The sequence below is a fragment of the Chamaea fasciata genome, unplaced genomic scaffold (assembly GCF_029207755.1).
Source record: "Chamaea fasciata isolate MVZ Bird 193981 ecotype frontalis unplaced genomic scaffold, bChaFas1.0.hap1 SCAF_3, whole genome shotgun sequence".
In the NCBI taxonomy this organism is placed as follows: domain Eukaryota; kingdom Metazoa; phylum Chordata; class Aves; order Passeriformes; family Sylviidae; genus Chamaea; species Chamaea fasciata.
In genome coordinates this window covers 73,543,468-73,561,828 of record NW_027094088.1, presented here as the reverse complement: position 1 = coordinate 73,561,828, position 18,361 = coordinate 73,543,468, and the positions used below count along the sequence as shown (strand labels likewise).

Genomic DNA, 18,361 nt, shown 5'->3' with positions numbered 1-18,361 from the left:
TTTTTTTTTTTTTTTACTATTCACAGCATCTAAATGTACTCTAAATATCATATTTTTCAGGCATAGATTACATAGAAATTAGAAAAAATAAGCTTATGAGTACATGGATAGATCCTTAAGGATTTAGGATTAAGGCTTCTAATAAAGTTTGAGTCTTCAGGATCTTGCAACTCCAAATGATTGAATAGTATTCACTATTAACATATCTCTATTCACATTAACTGTAACTGACTGGCCAAACTATACCTGTCTTTCCAGGCAGGTTACCCTTTAGATCTTTAATTACAGTCTTGACCTACTTAATCTAAAATGAGATTCCACAGAATCAGGAGTTGGAAGAGACTATTGGTGGCCACCTAACCCAACCTCCCTGCCCAAGCAGGGTCCCCTAGAGCAAGTCACTCAGGATTGCAAGGGGTAGGTTTCTGAATTTTCAGTAATGGCACCAAATGGCAGCTGTGACTCTTGCTGCGGACTGAGGGGAGCATACACAGGCCTAACCATGCACACCCCTTCCAAAACCTAGCACAGGGGACAACTGGATTAGCACGGCTCAAACAGGAATTTTATCAAACTGGCAGAGCTGCAAGAGAAACCAACCACTCACTCAGCTCCTTAATTTCATCAAACACACACTGAACCAGTTTTCACTCTGAGCTGTGGATTGTATGCTGTGGCTAGCCAGTACACAGAGCTGCAAATATATATTGGTATTTCCCCTGGCACAATGATCTCGCCCAGCAAAGCTCTTCAGCTGTTCAGGATTCTTGAGGGTTAGTGAGGCTTCACTGCACTCTAACACTAAAGCTGCTCAGATTTGCCTTAGAAGTTTGTGCTCATGGAGAGGAGAAATTAAAGGTCATCAGAAAACACCCCAGATGTGTGACGTGCCTACAACAGTAAAATGTAAAGCTGGGCAAGGTGTCAAGCTGCCAAGTTAGGGCACAGCAGACATGGGCAACAGGCAGGATAGTGCTACAGGAGTCTCAGCTTTGAACTGCTCCCTGGAGGCACTTTGGGTCGTAACTGGAGAAGGATTTGAAGGTGACGATGCAGATATCTAAGGTCAAGGCCTAAAATTAAGTGGAACAAATCTGGACCTGCATATGCAAAACAACATGTTCCCATTTACAAATAAGATACTTTCACATTTGCTCTTCATAGCTAGTTTTTGAAACAAAGTTGACAATATCCTTACTTAAAAATGATTTCATGATGTTACTGTACTGTGAGACTTACTATAAAATCTGTAACCAGTAGAGTGGGTGACTTTTTTAAGCACTCTTTTGAAAGTGCTTTTTTTTTCTCATGAGCAAGTCAACCTCAAAAATTAATTTCAAATTTAAAAACTGAAATAATCTTAAAAATTTATTTTTTGTTTAATACACCTAAGATGTCATTTCTTCTATTAAAATTGCATGTTTTATTTCTAATAAATTTGATAATGAATTGCAAATACTTTCTGAAAAGCACTGAGCCTTTATTTTGGTTCCAATAAAACACTCAATATACATTAAAAAAATAAATAGCATATGTAGCTGCATGCACATTTGCATGTATGCACAGTTTCAATTTTCAATTAGCTAAAACAGTTTTATCTCAGTGAATGTCCAGGAATCTGAAAAAACCCAGATGCCAAAATCAGTTCAATTTTGAGTAATCTGATTAGTTAGCCACAGTATTATCATTAATTTATGAGAAATTTCTTGCTTTCCTGAGGCAGTGAGTCAATGATTATGTTCAGGCCAACTCCTCCAGTACTGGCACATTAATAGCTCTAGTATGGCAAGAAAACCTTTCTTATACACATGTTTTGGATCCTGGTACTAATAGGGATTTTATTATTTTTTTGGCAATGAAAGCAGGACCTTTGCAAGAGACACTAATAAAAGTGAAGAAAAATTAATAATTACTTGACAAAGGAGCAAGCAAAAACTCCATCACTGTCACAGGAGGGTTTTTTTCACTGCAGAAGACACCTCACAGAACTCAGTCTTCAACGCAAATCAGGAAAAAGCCCCACACATACTTTTTGTTACTGCAGTATAACCTCCCATTGATGAGTATACAAAAATCATTTCAGGTGAAAATTAATTTACTGATTTGTATTTCTAAGTAAAATAATTAACCTGCATGTTCCACACAGTTTTATTAGCCTAAATTAGAGAGGAGGAAATTAACTCAGCCATGGAAGTTTTTAATTTTGGGTTGTTTTTTTTAATTTTATTTTATTAGAAAACAGTGCATTTACAAGCACATGATTATTTAGGTTTGTCAGGGCCTGTACTAAATCTATATGCCTGATTTTAATGGAAACAAGGATGATGGGAATGTAACAGCTACCACTTAAAAAGTGAAGTGGCAGGAAAAGTGACTTGTAAAGATTCCCTGTAAGGCTGAGTCATTTACTTGGACTAACAAATGGTGTCATTGTTAACACTGCTTAAAATATATTTAATCTGTCATTCATGTACAAAGCATGCTGTGTAATGTTGCATATAATTCTAAATATCTCATGTTTTGTGGAAAAACATTCAAAATTAGTGCGTTTGTCTGGGGGGGGGGGGGGGGACCACAAGAGGAAACAAAAAAATAACAATAAAAAGAAAGGGGGGAATTTCACACCTCACAATGCATTTACTGAAAACTTCCTACACTTATAGACCAGTCTGAGAGAAGAAAAAGGAATTAATCCATGCTGATACACAGAAATCTGACAACTAAAAGATGTGTGCTCTCGTCTCCTTGAAAATATGCTTCCAGCAATATCCTTGGGAAAAGTGGGGGACTTGGAGATGGTTGGTTGAGTTGACCGCTCACAGATGTGCTGACATATGGAAGCCAGTGCCAATGCAATACAACCTGTTGTACAGTGTCAGCAGGATAATGACAGAACAGGTTGAACTCCTGCTAATGGCCATAAGTGGTGAAGGACAACTGTGACATCTCATCTACTCTCTCATTGCTCATCTGGAGACTAGCTATAATTGCTTGACTGTCAGTTAAAGAAGTGCTTTTCATGAAGATCAACTTCCTAGAATGCTGTAATGACAAAAACTACATAGTAACCTAGTATTTCAAAGAAAAAAACCTAATAGTTATAATTCTTGTATTATATACATTTAAGGGAAATTAAGCTATGCTTTAGAAGCAAACTGGGATACAATTGAAGTCATTCAATCAGACTGCACAGAGCTGACACACTTTTACTGTCTAATTAAAATCTTCTACAAAATCATCCTTTCAAGAATTACTATCAAGAATCACTACTGTGCAGAAGATAGCCTAATGCCTTGGATAACTTTAGAAACAACAATAAGCACTTGGAAACAGAAAACACAAGATACTATTTGATACTATATTTTCTGTAAGGCAACATGCACAGGAATCCTTCAATGCAGTACATACACTAGAGTTCTGCTTGGTAGGAGGTGCTTGGGAGGAGCCCAACCAAACATGGGCTTGCCTCCACATGTAAGTAACAGATAACACCAGGCACAGCTGCACTATCTCAAGGGTGTGGATAGACAGCACTTAAGCCCTCCTTTCAATGTACGGGCCAATTTATTTCATCTTTTTCGTCTCACCTTCCCCCAAAAGGGAAAATGAGATACCTCCGCCTTCTTACAATGCACCAGATCTATCCTTTCTTCCTTTAAGTCCTGCTAAGATTTCCAACAGCAATCTGCTCTGACAGCAAGTTCCATAGGTTAGCCCTATAAAATGTTTAAAAAGCTCCTTTTTTTTTCCCCCTGGCTCTAAGTCTGTTGCCTTTCAGTTTCACAGACAGCTTCTTGAACTCTTATGAGGGCAATTAAAGAAGCACAGCTAATTTATCTTTCATTGTCTTCTCCTGCTGTCATGTCTTCTTTTCATGTTCTCTCCTGCCTAAACTCCCAATATTCAGGTGTCTGTTGACAAAAAGCCTTCCAATTTTTGTTACCCCTCCCTAAATTCTGGTTAACCCAAATGGAGAATACACTCCCAACATACCTAATAAAATTACTGGTTTTCTTCTTCATTTTATCTACAAGCTCTGCTTACACAACTCACCAATACCACACACTGAAAATACGTGTGTTCTCCAAACTGCTACACAGGTCTTCCTGCTAAGCAGAAGTGAACATAAAGCTCAGGAACACGCGCAGATGATTGCTGCCAACACACAGTTTTACATGCAATTTGTCTACCTTGCGCTCATAAACTTATTCCTAAAACTATGAAAACTCTGACAAAGTTTGCTGAAAAAAAAAGACACGCAATTTCTCAACGGCTGCTGCCCAGAGAAGCCGTAATCTCCTCTGCTAGAGCTCCTCAACATGATGCAGCACCACCAGCAAGGCACATGGAAGCATGACAAGGACACAAAATAATTCCTAACTACTGTTCAAGGAAAGATAAACTGTGTGTTCTGCTATTACACTTAAATGGCAGAAGTCAATGGGAAAAAAAAGCAAGCAAAAAATATTTTCTAAGAAGATATTTTTCCTCAAGCAGTATTATTTCAAAAGAAAAGGCTCAGAAAGACTCCTTAATTAATAAGAAAAATCCTGTTTCCTTTATATCTCCTATCTTGTATAACATGACCTTAGCTTTCCTTAGCATCTCCTCTCAGAAGTGATAAATGTGGAATTCTTTAGGTTTCCCCTTCAAAATTATTGTTCTGTTAATATCAACAGTCCTAACCACACATGACCTTCATTCTGCCAGTCCCACCTCTGCCTTAAGTTCTACTTTCTGCACATGAGAAGGAAAAGATGAATAATAGTCTTTGGAGAAGGAAAACCTGAATAGATTTTGTGGACACCAATAAAATCTTTGTTAAGGAAGTAATTTTTTCTGCATGGTAAAGTAGCAATAAAATATCTTTTTAAATAATTATTTAATGGAGGTTTGAAGCAGCTAAATTCTGTAACTCCTTTCTGGACTCATCACTTACATGCTGCAACATTTACTTGCTACGCAAAACTAACCTTTGTTCCACCAATGAAATTATTCAATCATAACAAATAAAGGAATTAAAATTTATGTCCTCTTAATACATCAGTGTTGCATTAGTCACTAAGTCTCCAGATAAGTCAGAAGTCTGCAGTCCTGATATTCAGCATAGTGGAAAACCAACAGAAGGGCCCCGTAGCTATGCTCACAATCTGTCCTCGCAAAACATCTGACAGCTGCAACACTAACAAAATTAACAGTGGATGAATTAGTACCAGACGCTAAACAGTTGCTATAGAAAGACTCATCCACTTCTTTTCTTCTTCTCCCCTTCTTCAACCTGGCTACTCCACCACTCGGTAAAATTAACACTTGGTATCATTTTTTTATTATTTAATAAAAAAAAAAAGAGCACCACAAATGTCCTTTCACACACAAGATTATGAACTTCACACCATGATCTCCTCAGACTATTAAAGAGGCAGTTTACAGTTGAAAATGATTGTGTTTCAGTTCTCTTACTGCTTTTGAGCAGTGAACGTCTATCCACTTGCAGGTTTTGGGATCCCACTGGACATGCCAGAGCTGCAGCTGAGCAAGGCAATGTCTGCATCCTTTTCTGTCCTATACTATCTGTACAATCTCCTTCATAAACTCTCTACTGAAGAAAGGTACGGTGATATACAGTATACTTGCACTGAGACAGCAAGATCTGTGGGAAAGAATGAATTAAAAAAAAAAAAAGGAGGTTGCAACTGGAGTCAGCAAACTTTTATGTAATATATATAAACCCAAAACATTACTATCAGAATAGTAATGCTTTCTTCCATGTCCTTTTCCCCAGTAGTTGTGTCAGTGTAGTGCTTCCTTTTACACATTCATCCTGTCATCTCTTTAGGAAACTTGTTGTTTGAACTTTGCTTGTTAAATAAAAAGAGTTTGTGCTAATGCAATATGAAGACCACAAGCAGTGCCTGCCCCTAGGATTACTTCATTAACACGACCCCTTGGCAGCATTCAAGAAGCAGTTTCACAGAGAACACTGCAGTAACACAGACTTCTTCCTCGCTGAAACTCCTGCTATGTTGCCCTGCTCTCTCCTGCATTTCAACTTTGATGAAAAATAGAAAGCCAACTTTAAAACAAAAGAAAGAAAAAGGCTTTGTAAAAATGACATGACAGAAAACTGCATTCACAATGTTAAAGCTAATAAATAGTAAATGTATTCAGTTTGCAAAGATAAAGATTTCCCATTCTCCTACTTTTACCACTGCATACTGCTGAATTTTCTTCAACCCTCCATTTCTTGCTTCTGTCACCAACAATGAGAAAACAATCTAAAGAGCAAAACCTTCTGCCATACCTGTCCAGCCACTTACTGCCCCTGAACATCTAACTTCTCACTAACAGGATTTGGCTGACACTTTTGTTGTTGATAATAGAGCTGGTAAAGGATTTCTATCTAAATGGTGTTCTGCAAAGATAACAAAAGTAAGAAGTAGGGATGAAGGCAAGAGAGGGTAGGAGCTGGCAGATACATGTCTGAACAGCAAAAGTCTGCTGATCACATTAAAATGCTTCAATTTTAGCTGCAAGTTAAAGTGTATGCACATCTTAATGATCAAAAGACAACAACAAAACAACTAGATAGCTGAGATTTAATACTGACATCGCTTGATGACTACACGAATACACACAGAGCAGACACAAAATACCTGTCACTTCTGAAAACACCATGCCATCTGAAGTGCACTGCATTGTGATTATTTTACAATGAATTTGCTAAGGTGGGCTTCAAAATATGTTTTACATCATTTTTCCCTTCAATCCTGGGAAAAAACTACTTTTGTTATTCAATAATTTTCTTTCCATTGCTCAGACAAATTAAATTCTTACACTCACATTTTTTGAGACAGCCTTGAAACACAAGGAGGAGTGAGAAAACAATATAGTTTTCTTCTCTATGTATTTTTCTTCCAGGCAGATAATGCGAAGATAGATAAATAACACTGCTGTTTGACTCAAAAATGCTGTAAGGTAACTTTACACACATTGCCTATTACAGCTCAAAAGAATCAAAAGGAAGACAAGTACAATAGAAAAAGAATATAATACTAAATTTCTGAAGCTGAATTTTGAGGACAAAGAAAAGGCAATTACTTATTTCCTTACAGAATTAAAATTTCCAAGCTCTATTCTAAAAGCCCTTGTTTCTTTCCACCATATTTTAAATCCATTCCTGCTCAGTAAGGCTGTCCTGGAACTTCATGGTAGGAGGCTGCAACTTTCATCCTAACTCTCGTGCTGCAGAATGCTTAAAGTTCCATGCAATAATACTGTAGCAAATAAATTATCATGCAACATTGTTCTTTTTTAAATATGAGATTCATATATATTATCCTCCAGTTACTCTGTATCTAAACATTCTATTACTGGTAAGTCAATATTTAAATATGTGTATCAGCTTTTAAATAGGTCTTCACAGGTGTTTTAAAAAGCAAGATTGTTTGCATCATAACTGAAAGTACCTACAAAGCACCACTGTAAACACTTTCCACACCAAGAAACAGGAGTTTCTTTAGGGCTTGTAAGCTCTTTGCAATCTGGGGCCATATGCCATTTCAGTACTGCTTCAAGTCTTTACTTGTTAGACCCTTATAATTTTGAATTGATGCCAAGGTTAGACATCACAGCAGAGGTTCCCCATTTAAAATCTTACTCTTTTTTACAAAATACCTACATACACTTGTAGTGTTAGCATAGCTTTATGCTAACAAACAAAAAAACCTGGAAGGTAGTCCTATTTTCTTCAGTTTTACCATGCCCTCTTCTGCCCCGTCACACTCAGTTCGAAGCTCATTGAATGCCCATGGTTATGAACTGGGCCACACACTATAAGAAGAGTAGGTACAACCCTGGTGTGCAACAAGGAGTTCTTCAGCTTTAAAACATGAAGAAGCTGTTTTCTGGGCTGCCTGGTAAAAATCTAACAGCTTCTTTAGAAAGGACAACAGGCATTGCACACTTAGAAACGCATCACTGGAAACTAAAATTAAAAAAATAAGTGAAAGATGAGCTTGAGGACACAATACATACTTTTGACAAAGTTGGCTGAACAGCACTTTGGGAGACAGAGGACCTTTTCCAGCCTCCCTCATGCTGTGAAGGAACAAGAACATTGCTGAAGTCAAAGGTCCTGGGCTGGACAGGTTTACCACCAAAGGATCCTTCAAAAACAAAGGTAAATTACACATCAGATTTCAAAAGTAATGACACAAGGCTTCTTTCAAATTATTATTTCAAATTATTAGATACATGATAAAGAGCAATATAACTTTCAGTCTTAAGAGTGTTTGAGGGTGTTTTTTTTTTTAAATGCTGATGTCACCTATTTGAATGAAATAACTTAAGAGCAGGCTTATTATTTTAGGAGTAATAGTTGCAAACCCAAACAATTCTTGGTGGTAACCAAAAGCTTTGGAAATAAGCATATCAACGACCCAGTCTGGTTCTCACAAAAACAGGCAACCTTTGTATTACCTGCTTTACTGTTACCCCCACATGCACTGAATTTCATCTGGAAGGACAACCCAGGTTATAGCCTCCATGGGCCAGCATAAGATTGTGCTCAGTGGCTCTCTGTTACCCAACCTTAGGAACACGGCGTCCACCTTCTCTGATCTGTGAGCCACACACTGAAATTTCCACACATCTGACATCCACAGAAACACACCATGCTCCTCCACAAACCAGGTGCTGTGAAGGCACCAGCAGTGGCTCACAGCAAGAGCTGATGGCAGATCCCACATGTCCTCTGTGGCACTGGGAGACAGGCACAGGGTGCATCCTGCACAGCCCCCCTTGGTATGACGTTCACCTCAGCCAGCAGGTTCTGGGTCTGGAAGGATCCAGCCAGCAGCCAATCAAGCCAATTTTAAAGCTGAAGACAGTCCTGCACTGCTGTCCTAGGGTGACTTTATGACGCTTGTATCCCCAGTTGTCTGTTGTGCTTATGCTGGATATTTAGTTCCGCACCTTTAAGACTGGTTCCGAGACTGAAGGGGGGAGAAGAAGTGCGCAGTTTGTCTGCAGAAACTGCACTCGCTCCCCCCCATTCCTTCGCACGGACTGTGTTGTCTGCAGCACAGACAGTGGGAGAGAGCTCTCCTTTGCTTTTAGTTAGTTTTTAGCTAGCTGAGCCAGAGAAGTTCCCAAGACTGTGGCTTCTCCTTTTCTTGGAACTGATGGGCCCTGCTCTGGACTGAGGGCCCAGAAGAGCACCAGGATCTCACACCTGTGGCCCACCAGGGCCCAGGATGGCATTTCCCAGCACCAGAGGGACTGATAAAGAGACTGAGCAAGCTGAGCTACACCCCACGACAAGGACTTTCTGAATATGCCATCTCTTCAGAACAGTGAGAGGTTTTGTTGTTTAATATTATTCATTTTTTAATGCTTGTGAATACTTTGTTTGTTAAATAAACAGTTTTTTCCACTTTCCTCCAAGGAAATCTTTTCCCAGACCAGTTGGGGGAGGGGCCACTTGAATCTGCTTTCTAGAGGGACCCCTTTGGAAGTTTCCTCCCAAATTTGCCCTGAACCAGGACAACTGCTTACACACCACGTGTCACACTGACCACAGACCACCAGCTCTCCCTAACATGGTCCAAGGTTCGAATGTGCCCACAGTGCTCCCTACTAGGTGACCGGATCTCAAAAAACAGATAACAAGTGCCAGATAAACACTTGGAGAGGGTGCCTCGTCCAGAAAGCAGATCCACACAAAACATAAGTGCTATGGATACACACAAGTATAAAGTATTTGCTTTATATGCACTATCAAAAGGTGGGGAAAGGCCCTTTAACAAGCAAGAAGCTGCAGGTTTCTACACACTACTAATAAACAGAGTACTGCAGCCCTCTTATTCTGCACTGGCATACAATGACCAAAAAACACAGTCTTTGCTCCAAAGACCTTATTTACATTGTAAGCATTGTCATGAAACAAAAAATAAATCTTTCAGCCTTATGGCTGTGCAAGTTACACATGAAGCATAAGCCAACACCCCACTGGCTTGCTAAGCCTTTGGGCAAAAACAAGCTCCAGACCTCTGCTGTGGCTCAGGATAACTTAGTGAAACATGTTGCTCCTCAGAACTGCCACTGGAGGAAATAAAGACAGCAATGCAGTAAATTTCACACTGTTCTCGCCTGGAGAAGCTATGAACATCACCTACAGCAACACAGTGAAATCAGCATCATTTCAGAGGTATCTAAAACAGAATACCACTCCTCTACCCTCACTGCCACCAGAAAGCTCACAGCAAACAGCAGGGAAAAAAAAAGGAAAAATCTAAGAAAAAATCCTCTGTAAACTCTTTGCTTCAGCTAGCAGAGGGGAAAGGGTATTATCTTTATAGCCAACAACATATAATGGAACCCCAAGTCTCTAAAACATGACGGGAACAGCAGAATATTCTTTGGATAACAGCCACAGGAGACATGTTTCCATATGCCTGCAATGAGCTTGAGGACAAAAAATTTGTCCCTCACTGAAATTTCTTTTCTCTCATTTTAATCCCCTGGCCTGTGAAGCATGTAATAGACTTTACAGGCCTTCAATGAAGGGCTGGGATGGACTGGAATAAAATATTTCAGACACTTTCTAGAGCCAAGCAGACTATTTCCTGTATCACACGGTCATACTGAAGAAAATAATGGCAAATAAAAATAAACCATCTGCTCTTTCTTAAGGTAAGGCATTATTGATACTTGCTTTCACATTTTGTGATGTTGATACTTCAATATTACAATCTGCGAAAGCAAGTAATTCTTCCTCCTTCTCCAGGGCTGAGTAATGATTTCTGTAAAAGAAATCAGTTCACAGGTAATGTAAACCCGGTAAACAATTAAAATGTGAAAGAAATGGGAGAGCAACAGCGTGCCTTTAATGGAGATGTGATTTCCTGTCCTTCAGCTTCTTCCCACATTTTCCAAAATTTGTATTTCTCAGTGCATACTTACCAGTTGAGAATCTGAAGTATGACAGATTTTTAACTTTGTTCCTTTCTCCTTTATCTCATACATCAGTTCATTTAGTACATGAGTCTGTGCCAAGTTCTGAAAGAAAAAAAAAATCAAAATAAAAACATGAGAAACATGCTGATCATTCAATTACACAGTTTCTTTAGCTATATATTCTAGATTCAGGGATAGACCAAACCAGATACACTTCACAACATGTAACTGAGGTTTAGATCCGACCACTAAAGAGCACTAAAAAAATCACTGATCTGAATGTTTTTAAAATTGTATTAATTTCTTTTTCTGTAATTTCAAAATAGTTCACTGGTAATAACTTTATTATTTATATTGAACAACAAGATTTTTTTTTTTTTATTTATTTTAGGATGAGGACATTATTATCAGAAACCATTTGCCTCTTTTAAACTCTGCAGTCCCTTTCATCTTGCACCATGAAGCACAAAGGCTCTGGCACGATGAAAGGTATTACTGCTCGGAATTTAGGAGAGAAACCAACTCAACGTATCTCAGCTTTGTTTCTTTATTTTTGGTCAACTCTGACAGCAGATCACTTAGGCTTCTACAACACCCTAAGTATGGACAGATAACAATTTGCAGTTTTACTATCTGTTTGATGAGTTTTGTAATAAACACAAGGTGAGGTGTGCCAGTGTAGTAGCAGCTTTCTTTCACTTGTTCACTCCTGTCTGCAGACATACAGATGTCTCTGCTCAGTTGAAAAGCAACAGGATGGTGCAATATAAAACCCACTCAGGCTGCTGCTTTTTTTGAGGATGTTGGATTGGTTGTACACTAAACATCAAGAGATGTGTATTAGTATAGCTCACTCCTCTTATTCTAGTCAGAAAAAAAAACCATAATCAATAAAACTAATTTTGTAACTGCATACATTGAAGGGGTTTAAAATCATCCCAGTGAATAGTGCAGACATTTACATTATGCACACAGTACCACCATTCACATCACCAGTATGGTAGATACCCTGAATTAGTCATGACTGGTAATGCTGAAATTCAAATAAAACCATATGCTACAGTACAACCCACACACGTACACAGTGTGTAAAACTTTGGCATTTCCACTTGTTTCATTACTGTGCAAAATGCCACTGATACAGGAATTCTTTTTTATTGTAACAGGAAACACTCCCTAGATAGCAAGGAGTAAAAAGGATTTGAAAAGGACTTTCAGGTAACAGAATGAAGACTCGTAATATTCAAAACCTTTCCAGAAGCCCACAGATTATACAGATTTAGTATTTCTGAAATCTCTTAAGAGAAAGTGGCATGATCTTTCCATCTTACCTGCATGACAGCATTAAAAAAGCAGGTATTTCCTAAATTGTTTATTCCTTTCACTGGAACTGATGCACCATTACCAGAGCTTTTTCCTTTCAGTATTTCACTTGATTCACTGTTTTCTTCACGAAGGCGTATGATTTTTGATGAACCTATAATTAAATTACAGATTACTATGACATAACTGCATAGTTTAATCAAGTCCTTTCATAATTATGTTTATTAATTTTAACATATGTGGAAAATACCTTGATAATACTCTAAGCTGCTGTATGCAGTCCACCAAAAACCAAAAAAACCAGGCATCAACAGAAAAAGCCCTGGGGGGTAAAAAATGCCTTCAACAACTACATATATCCAACAAAATCTTCCATAATAATCATACTGTCCTAAAAGACTGTAACTGCCACAATTACACAAGCAGTAAATAAAGTAAAATGAGTTAGCTTATTAGCAATAGGCAGCTGAGATATATGTTCATTAGACAGATCAGAAACACCACCCAAAGGCTGCTTTTTGGTGCATTTGAAAGGAGGTAGCCCAAAGTTACCACTGAATGCTGCAAGTCTTTATCAACTATAGTGTTCCATTCCAACTGCCTTGTCAACAGCCCAACTGGACTCATTATCCCTACTTTTGCTCCTCAACTCACCTCCCTTTGTCACAGCCTGAGGAATTACTAATCCACATACATACAATGCTAGTGTTTTAATTTCAACTAACAAAAAATTGATAAAACTATGCAATAACATCCACATAATTCCCTGCTTCCCTTATTATTTAAATAGATGAGGGGCAGCAAAGTTAGACAGTCATTAACTTGTAGCCTAGAGGTAATGGAAAGACTTGAGATAGCAATATTTAGCCTTGAATTCTACTAGCAACTTTCATATTGTCATGGTTGCAGGACTAATGTGAACATTACTGACATCTGCAGTGTCTTAAATATTGATTAACAATGCACATCAATGTAAACGAGTTATGGACTTAATAGATGCCAAGAACTGTGATGCTACAATCTCTGTCTTGACATATGAATTCATGTATTTGTTCTAATGAGTTTCACATTGAAGTCTCATTAAAGTGTTCTTGAGAAATAACTAACAGACCTATTTATGTTAATGAAATTCTCATGCCAAAAGGTTCTTTTATGTACACTCCTAAATACCTTCTTGCTTAGAAAATGGAAAAAAAAATATAATTAAATGAAAAAGAAGTCATTAAAATATCTATTGTATCTGGCAACAAGCTTCTGATGCAGTCTGCCTGCACCCTACAGTGCCATCAAGGCACCACTGTTATTCCACATTGAATCAGAGTTTTTCAAAACAGAGTTAAAGGTGCTTTGCTGTTTAAAAACATTTTTAAATGTTTGTGTTAACAGTGCTTACACAGTTTTAAATTACTTTCCTTTCCTCTCAGGTGGAAAATTAATTAAGACAGTACAAGGGCAAAATAAAAGACAGATATCTCCTTGAAAAAGCAGACAAAGTGGTTTTGAATATAGTAACTACAAGCCAGCTGCTCATGCCATGAAACAGTCACTGTTTTATGGGCTACACGAAGCAACACCTTTTAACTGGCACACTTAGAAGGGGAATGCTACAGTGTCTGAGGCTTGTCCACCCACAGAGCTCCAGCACAACCACAGCATGGGAATGGGAACTCAGAGTAACTGCAACTCAAAGCCACTGCTCCCGCTCAGAAGTTTAATATTATAACTGGAGATGTTTTCCTCTCAGAAAAGTGAGCCATCCAGAGTAGTGCTGGGGAAAAGAGATGGTTAAAAAGGAAAAAAAAAAAATGGAAAAAAAAGCCAAAATTGTGGAAATAATTTGTGTATTAGTATACCACAGTTGTTGCATTTATCCATCGGCATTCAAAAACATCTGGGACAGCATCTTAAAGTAAACAATGTTCACAGGGCCATCTGGACAAAACTGCAGGCAAAAATTAAAGCATAAGCATATGGAAAAGCAGATTTTTCTCTTCCCTTTAGCAGTACAGGATGACAAATGTCAAACCTAGATCTGTCCACGCTTCACTGTGCTATGCTTTGCAGCACCACCTGGCTCTCCTTGCACAGCCACCAAATATGGACAGCACTGCCACAGCGGACCATATCTGCAGGGCAAACTCAATAAAAGCATTTCACTTCATGGTTAAATGGCAGCTTCACACAAGTAGCAAGGTTCCATTTGCTGAACCTTACATATAAATTATTTAAGGGAGGGAAAACAAAGCCAAAGAATCCAGCTTTGTGATAAGAGCTGGATGAATACGCAATTACAAAACACAATAAATGAGAACCAGACATCCGATTGCCACAAAGCTGGATAATTAGTATAGGGATAAGGAGAAGTAGTAGGAAATCAGAAAAATGCCTGGATATTGGTATCAAAGTTAGGAACCTCCTTTCATTCAGAAGGTTTTAATTACTGCCTCTTGATTTTTTAATAATTTTAAAAAAACACAATCCACGTGACATTTTACTATGTTTTTTGTATCTGTGAAAAAGTCCTGACAGAAAAGTGCTGCTTTGCCATTACAAACATTGCCTGCTGCCTTGCTTATAACACACAGATATTTTTAAGTACGTATAGAGAGCCAGAGGAAGGACGGCAGTTTTTAATTTAGCTCTGCTCAATGTCCCTGGCTCAGTGATAAATGACAGACAGGCCTGAAGCTGAATGTTTACTTGACATGTGAAGAGTTGGTCAGTCTTAATAGAACATGCTGGTAATGACTGTGATAGCTAATACTTCTACAGATTGGGACTGGAGGGTCCTTCTGCAAGATTAACCCAGGGCTACAAGCATGTTATTAATCAAAAAGCTAATATGTAATTTTTTAAAGTGAATTTGCACTGAACAACTGTTTCATGGACTCCTGACGACTCAAACTTGCAATCCTGCAATTTAACGCGCGGGCTTTCGGGTATGAAAAGTGAATTTGAAGCCAGTATATACACAAGGATGCCAGCTGAAAGATTCCATCAGAACGACTGTCATCCGCTGCTGCCTGCAAGGACCTTCAGCTCCCGGCATAACAAAATAAAAGTAGTCCAAGGCATTTGTCCACATGCAGTAGTATTTGTTATAAAAGACCTTGTTAGCATTAACAAGAGCAAGATGGGTGAAAAGCACTGAAGTAATTAAATTCAGACAGACTTCTGTTGTTAGTTAACTAATCTTTTAGAGAATTGACATGGTAACCCTTAAGCTCTCTGCCTTTCTCAGGTAGTGTGGACATCAGCCCCAGGCAGGCCTGTCCATCCACAGCAGGGACAGAGTATCCCACTGTTCTTGGGACTCACATTCAGACCATGCCCCTCTGTCAGACTCTTTCTGCTCTTTTGCAGCAGAGGCAACCCTTCTGAGGCAGCCATACAAGGAAAACTCTCACCTGAGCTGTGCCTTGATCTTCCTTTGACAAAGTGCATCTATCTGGCTGTAGGCACTCTACTTGAGCACTCTGCCAAAACCCATTGTCTAGCTCTCCATCCAGATCATCACACCCTACTGATCACCTCTTCACAGGCACCAGGTCACTGCCCACCTCAGGTCCCACCATGACATCCACCTCCAACTCTCAGACAGAAGAGAGTTGCTTGTGTACACAGACACAGCCTCACGCTTGGCAAAGCTTCCCAACACTACCCTGCTCTCCCCATGCTAGAAAGCCCCCTTCCCACCAGAGCCCAAGGAAGAAGGGCAGCAGAAGCTGCTCCTCTGCTACAGGTCTTGCCTGCAAAGCAGCCTTTTCTTGCGCTCTTTTCTGCAGCTTCTCTTGTGCCTGCTCTGCTCACCTGCAGTCCTGTCCCATAAACTCTCCAGAGGCAGGGAACACTGCTTTGTCCCACAGCTTCTCAGCACCAGCCTCATGGGTAGTGACTGGGATTACTCAGCCAAACATTAGCATAGACAAGCATTCATTCCACAAAGCAGAGACACTTACAGGTGTGCAAGCACACAGGGTGCCGACACATCCGCTTGCAAAAGGAAACTTATTGTGGGTTCCCTATCCATTTGTTTTGCCAGCATTTCAAACATTTGCAGCGCACATCGACTTCTGTACCGCCTTTGCTGAAACTGAGCTGTGTCTGGGGGTGCAGATGGCATGCAAGCAAGAAGATAAATGACATAATTTTTTTTTTTTTCCAGCCAGGGGAGTAAGCACTTTTGCTCATCTTTTCAATGCAACTTTTTTTAATTAAAAAAAAAAAGTTCCAGGAATATGCACTTTTATTCCAAGGTCAAGCCTTTTTTATTGAATACAACTCTGGTACTTCAGCTGAAGGTCTTCACAGTAGAAGCAAGGTTAATAGACTGCCTTTCTTTTACCAAGTTCTCATCGTGCTGTACTATGAAATGCTAGTGAATTGTCTGACACTCCTTTTTTATCTAAAAAATTTAGATTTATTTTCAACACTGTACAACAATGAGAATCCAACCTTTAGAAAAACAGCCTGGTTTTCTTCTGAAATGGTCACTAGCTTTACAGTTTAAAAGCCTGATTTCTCTAGCAGTGTTACAACCCTACCAAATCAAAGATTACAGACTGTAATTTTATTTCTCTGAGTCTTGCCACAATGTTATAAACTGGAAAAGACATCTGCACAGTGTGGAGGAGCAACCTATTCAAGGACTGCTTTTGATTCTCTATGCTCAGATGACATGTGTTACAAGTAACAAGTAACTCACAAGTAAATAAATACGTGGACAGGAAAGGTAAGTATCTGTGGTTAAAAACGACAGAATGCCTAAAAAAAATTTTTGTCAATGATTCAGTTTTCATTGCTTTGCAAGGACCTTACTAGCAAGTAAGAAAATTTGAAAGAAAATTTCTGACCAATAACAAGTCTTTTTGCCGAAGTGTATTTCAGATTCAGAGAATCAACATAATCTGTTTTATTTTGCTAGTTAATTTTAAGTAGATAGAATGGTCTTCTATGACTCCAAATTACATGTAGTAAAAGTCACTTGAGAAAGAATGACATTTTTTTCAATATGATCCTTTGTCAATTGCTAATATCCACAGCAGAATGTGAACGTGCAAAGTTATTCACAACATGAGCTGCTTTTCCATACAAGTCTGCAACTCTCACATGTACTGCAAAATTCTATCTATTTTCATACATCAGTTACAGCTATCAAAACAAAAATCAAGTTTCTAACCTTCACTTATTGGCAAATCCGAACAGATGAACTTACTAGCAAAACCTCATTCCTCTGCTTGCCCCTCCCAACAATAAATTTAACTACAAAATTCGAGAATATTTTCTTCCCATTCTATTGCCACACAAACCAGTTTTAATTAACAGCTCTATGAAAAGTATGCAATTGTATGTTTCCAGTAACATATAATTTGGCTTTTGTAAAGGAAAATACGCATAAGATTCACTTTTAAGACTGCAGAACAATTTGTTTTCTCCAGCAAATGAGCAGACACACAGATTGCAATGTCTCAGCATGGTTCCTGTGTACTACATGTGCATTATGTCCATGTGAAGCTCACAAGTGTGCCACACGGACAATACTGCACCTGCCTTTCTGTGGAAATCATCACGGCCTGCTAACCTTCTCCACAAAACAAATTTCTGGGTGGTACACCCTAGAAAGCAATCTTGCTTTTTTCTTCCAGCTTGTGCCCAACATGACCTCTTAACCAAACAGACTCCTCTAAAAAAAAAGGGTGAAAAAAAAAGAAAAGAGCAGGCATTGCTGGGTACAACAAACCATAGGATCAGATGTGAAAATCACACAGCTGCAAGCATTCTTTTGGGAACCCAGCACTGGGATTTATCTCAATCGCTTAATGTAATTACAAAAGTCAGTCATGTAGTAGTAATGTAATTTGCACATTTTTACAGCTGAAGTGAAGTTGAATCTTTCTGAGAGGCCGAATGAAAAGCAGGGATCCTGCTGCCACACTATTCCACCACATTAGTACCAAATGACAAGCATTTTGCTTTTGTTTATTTTCCAAGATGCATTAATTAGGAAATCAATATAACCCTCCCTCACATGTTTCAACTGATCATTTTATCTTTAAATGAATCCTGCACTTTTGAGAACTGA

The 18,361-nt window shown here is 38.7% G+C and overlaps 1 protein-coding gene across 4 annotated transcripts in view; it reads right to left on the bottom strand.

The window, feature by feature from the left end:
• The window catches only part of USP45 (ubiquitin specific peptidase 45), a 50,714-nt gene that overhangs the window by 17,111 nt on the left and 15,242 nt on the right, over positions 1-18,361 (bottom strand). For all 4 annotated transcript variants that reach the window (XM_066179504.1, XM_066179507.1, XM_066179503.1 and 1 more), the window contains exons 6-8: positions 12,288-12,433; positions 10,963-11,058; positions 8,035-8,165 (exon numbers count right to left, since the gene is read on the bottom strand). In XM_066179504.1, coding sequence (XP_066035601.1) covers positions 8,035-8,165; positions 10,963-11,058; positions 12,288-12,433 — 373 coding nt within the window. The remainder of the gene's footprint in view (positions 1-8,034; positions 8,166-10,962; positions 11,059-12,287; positions 12,434-18,361) is intronic.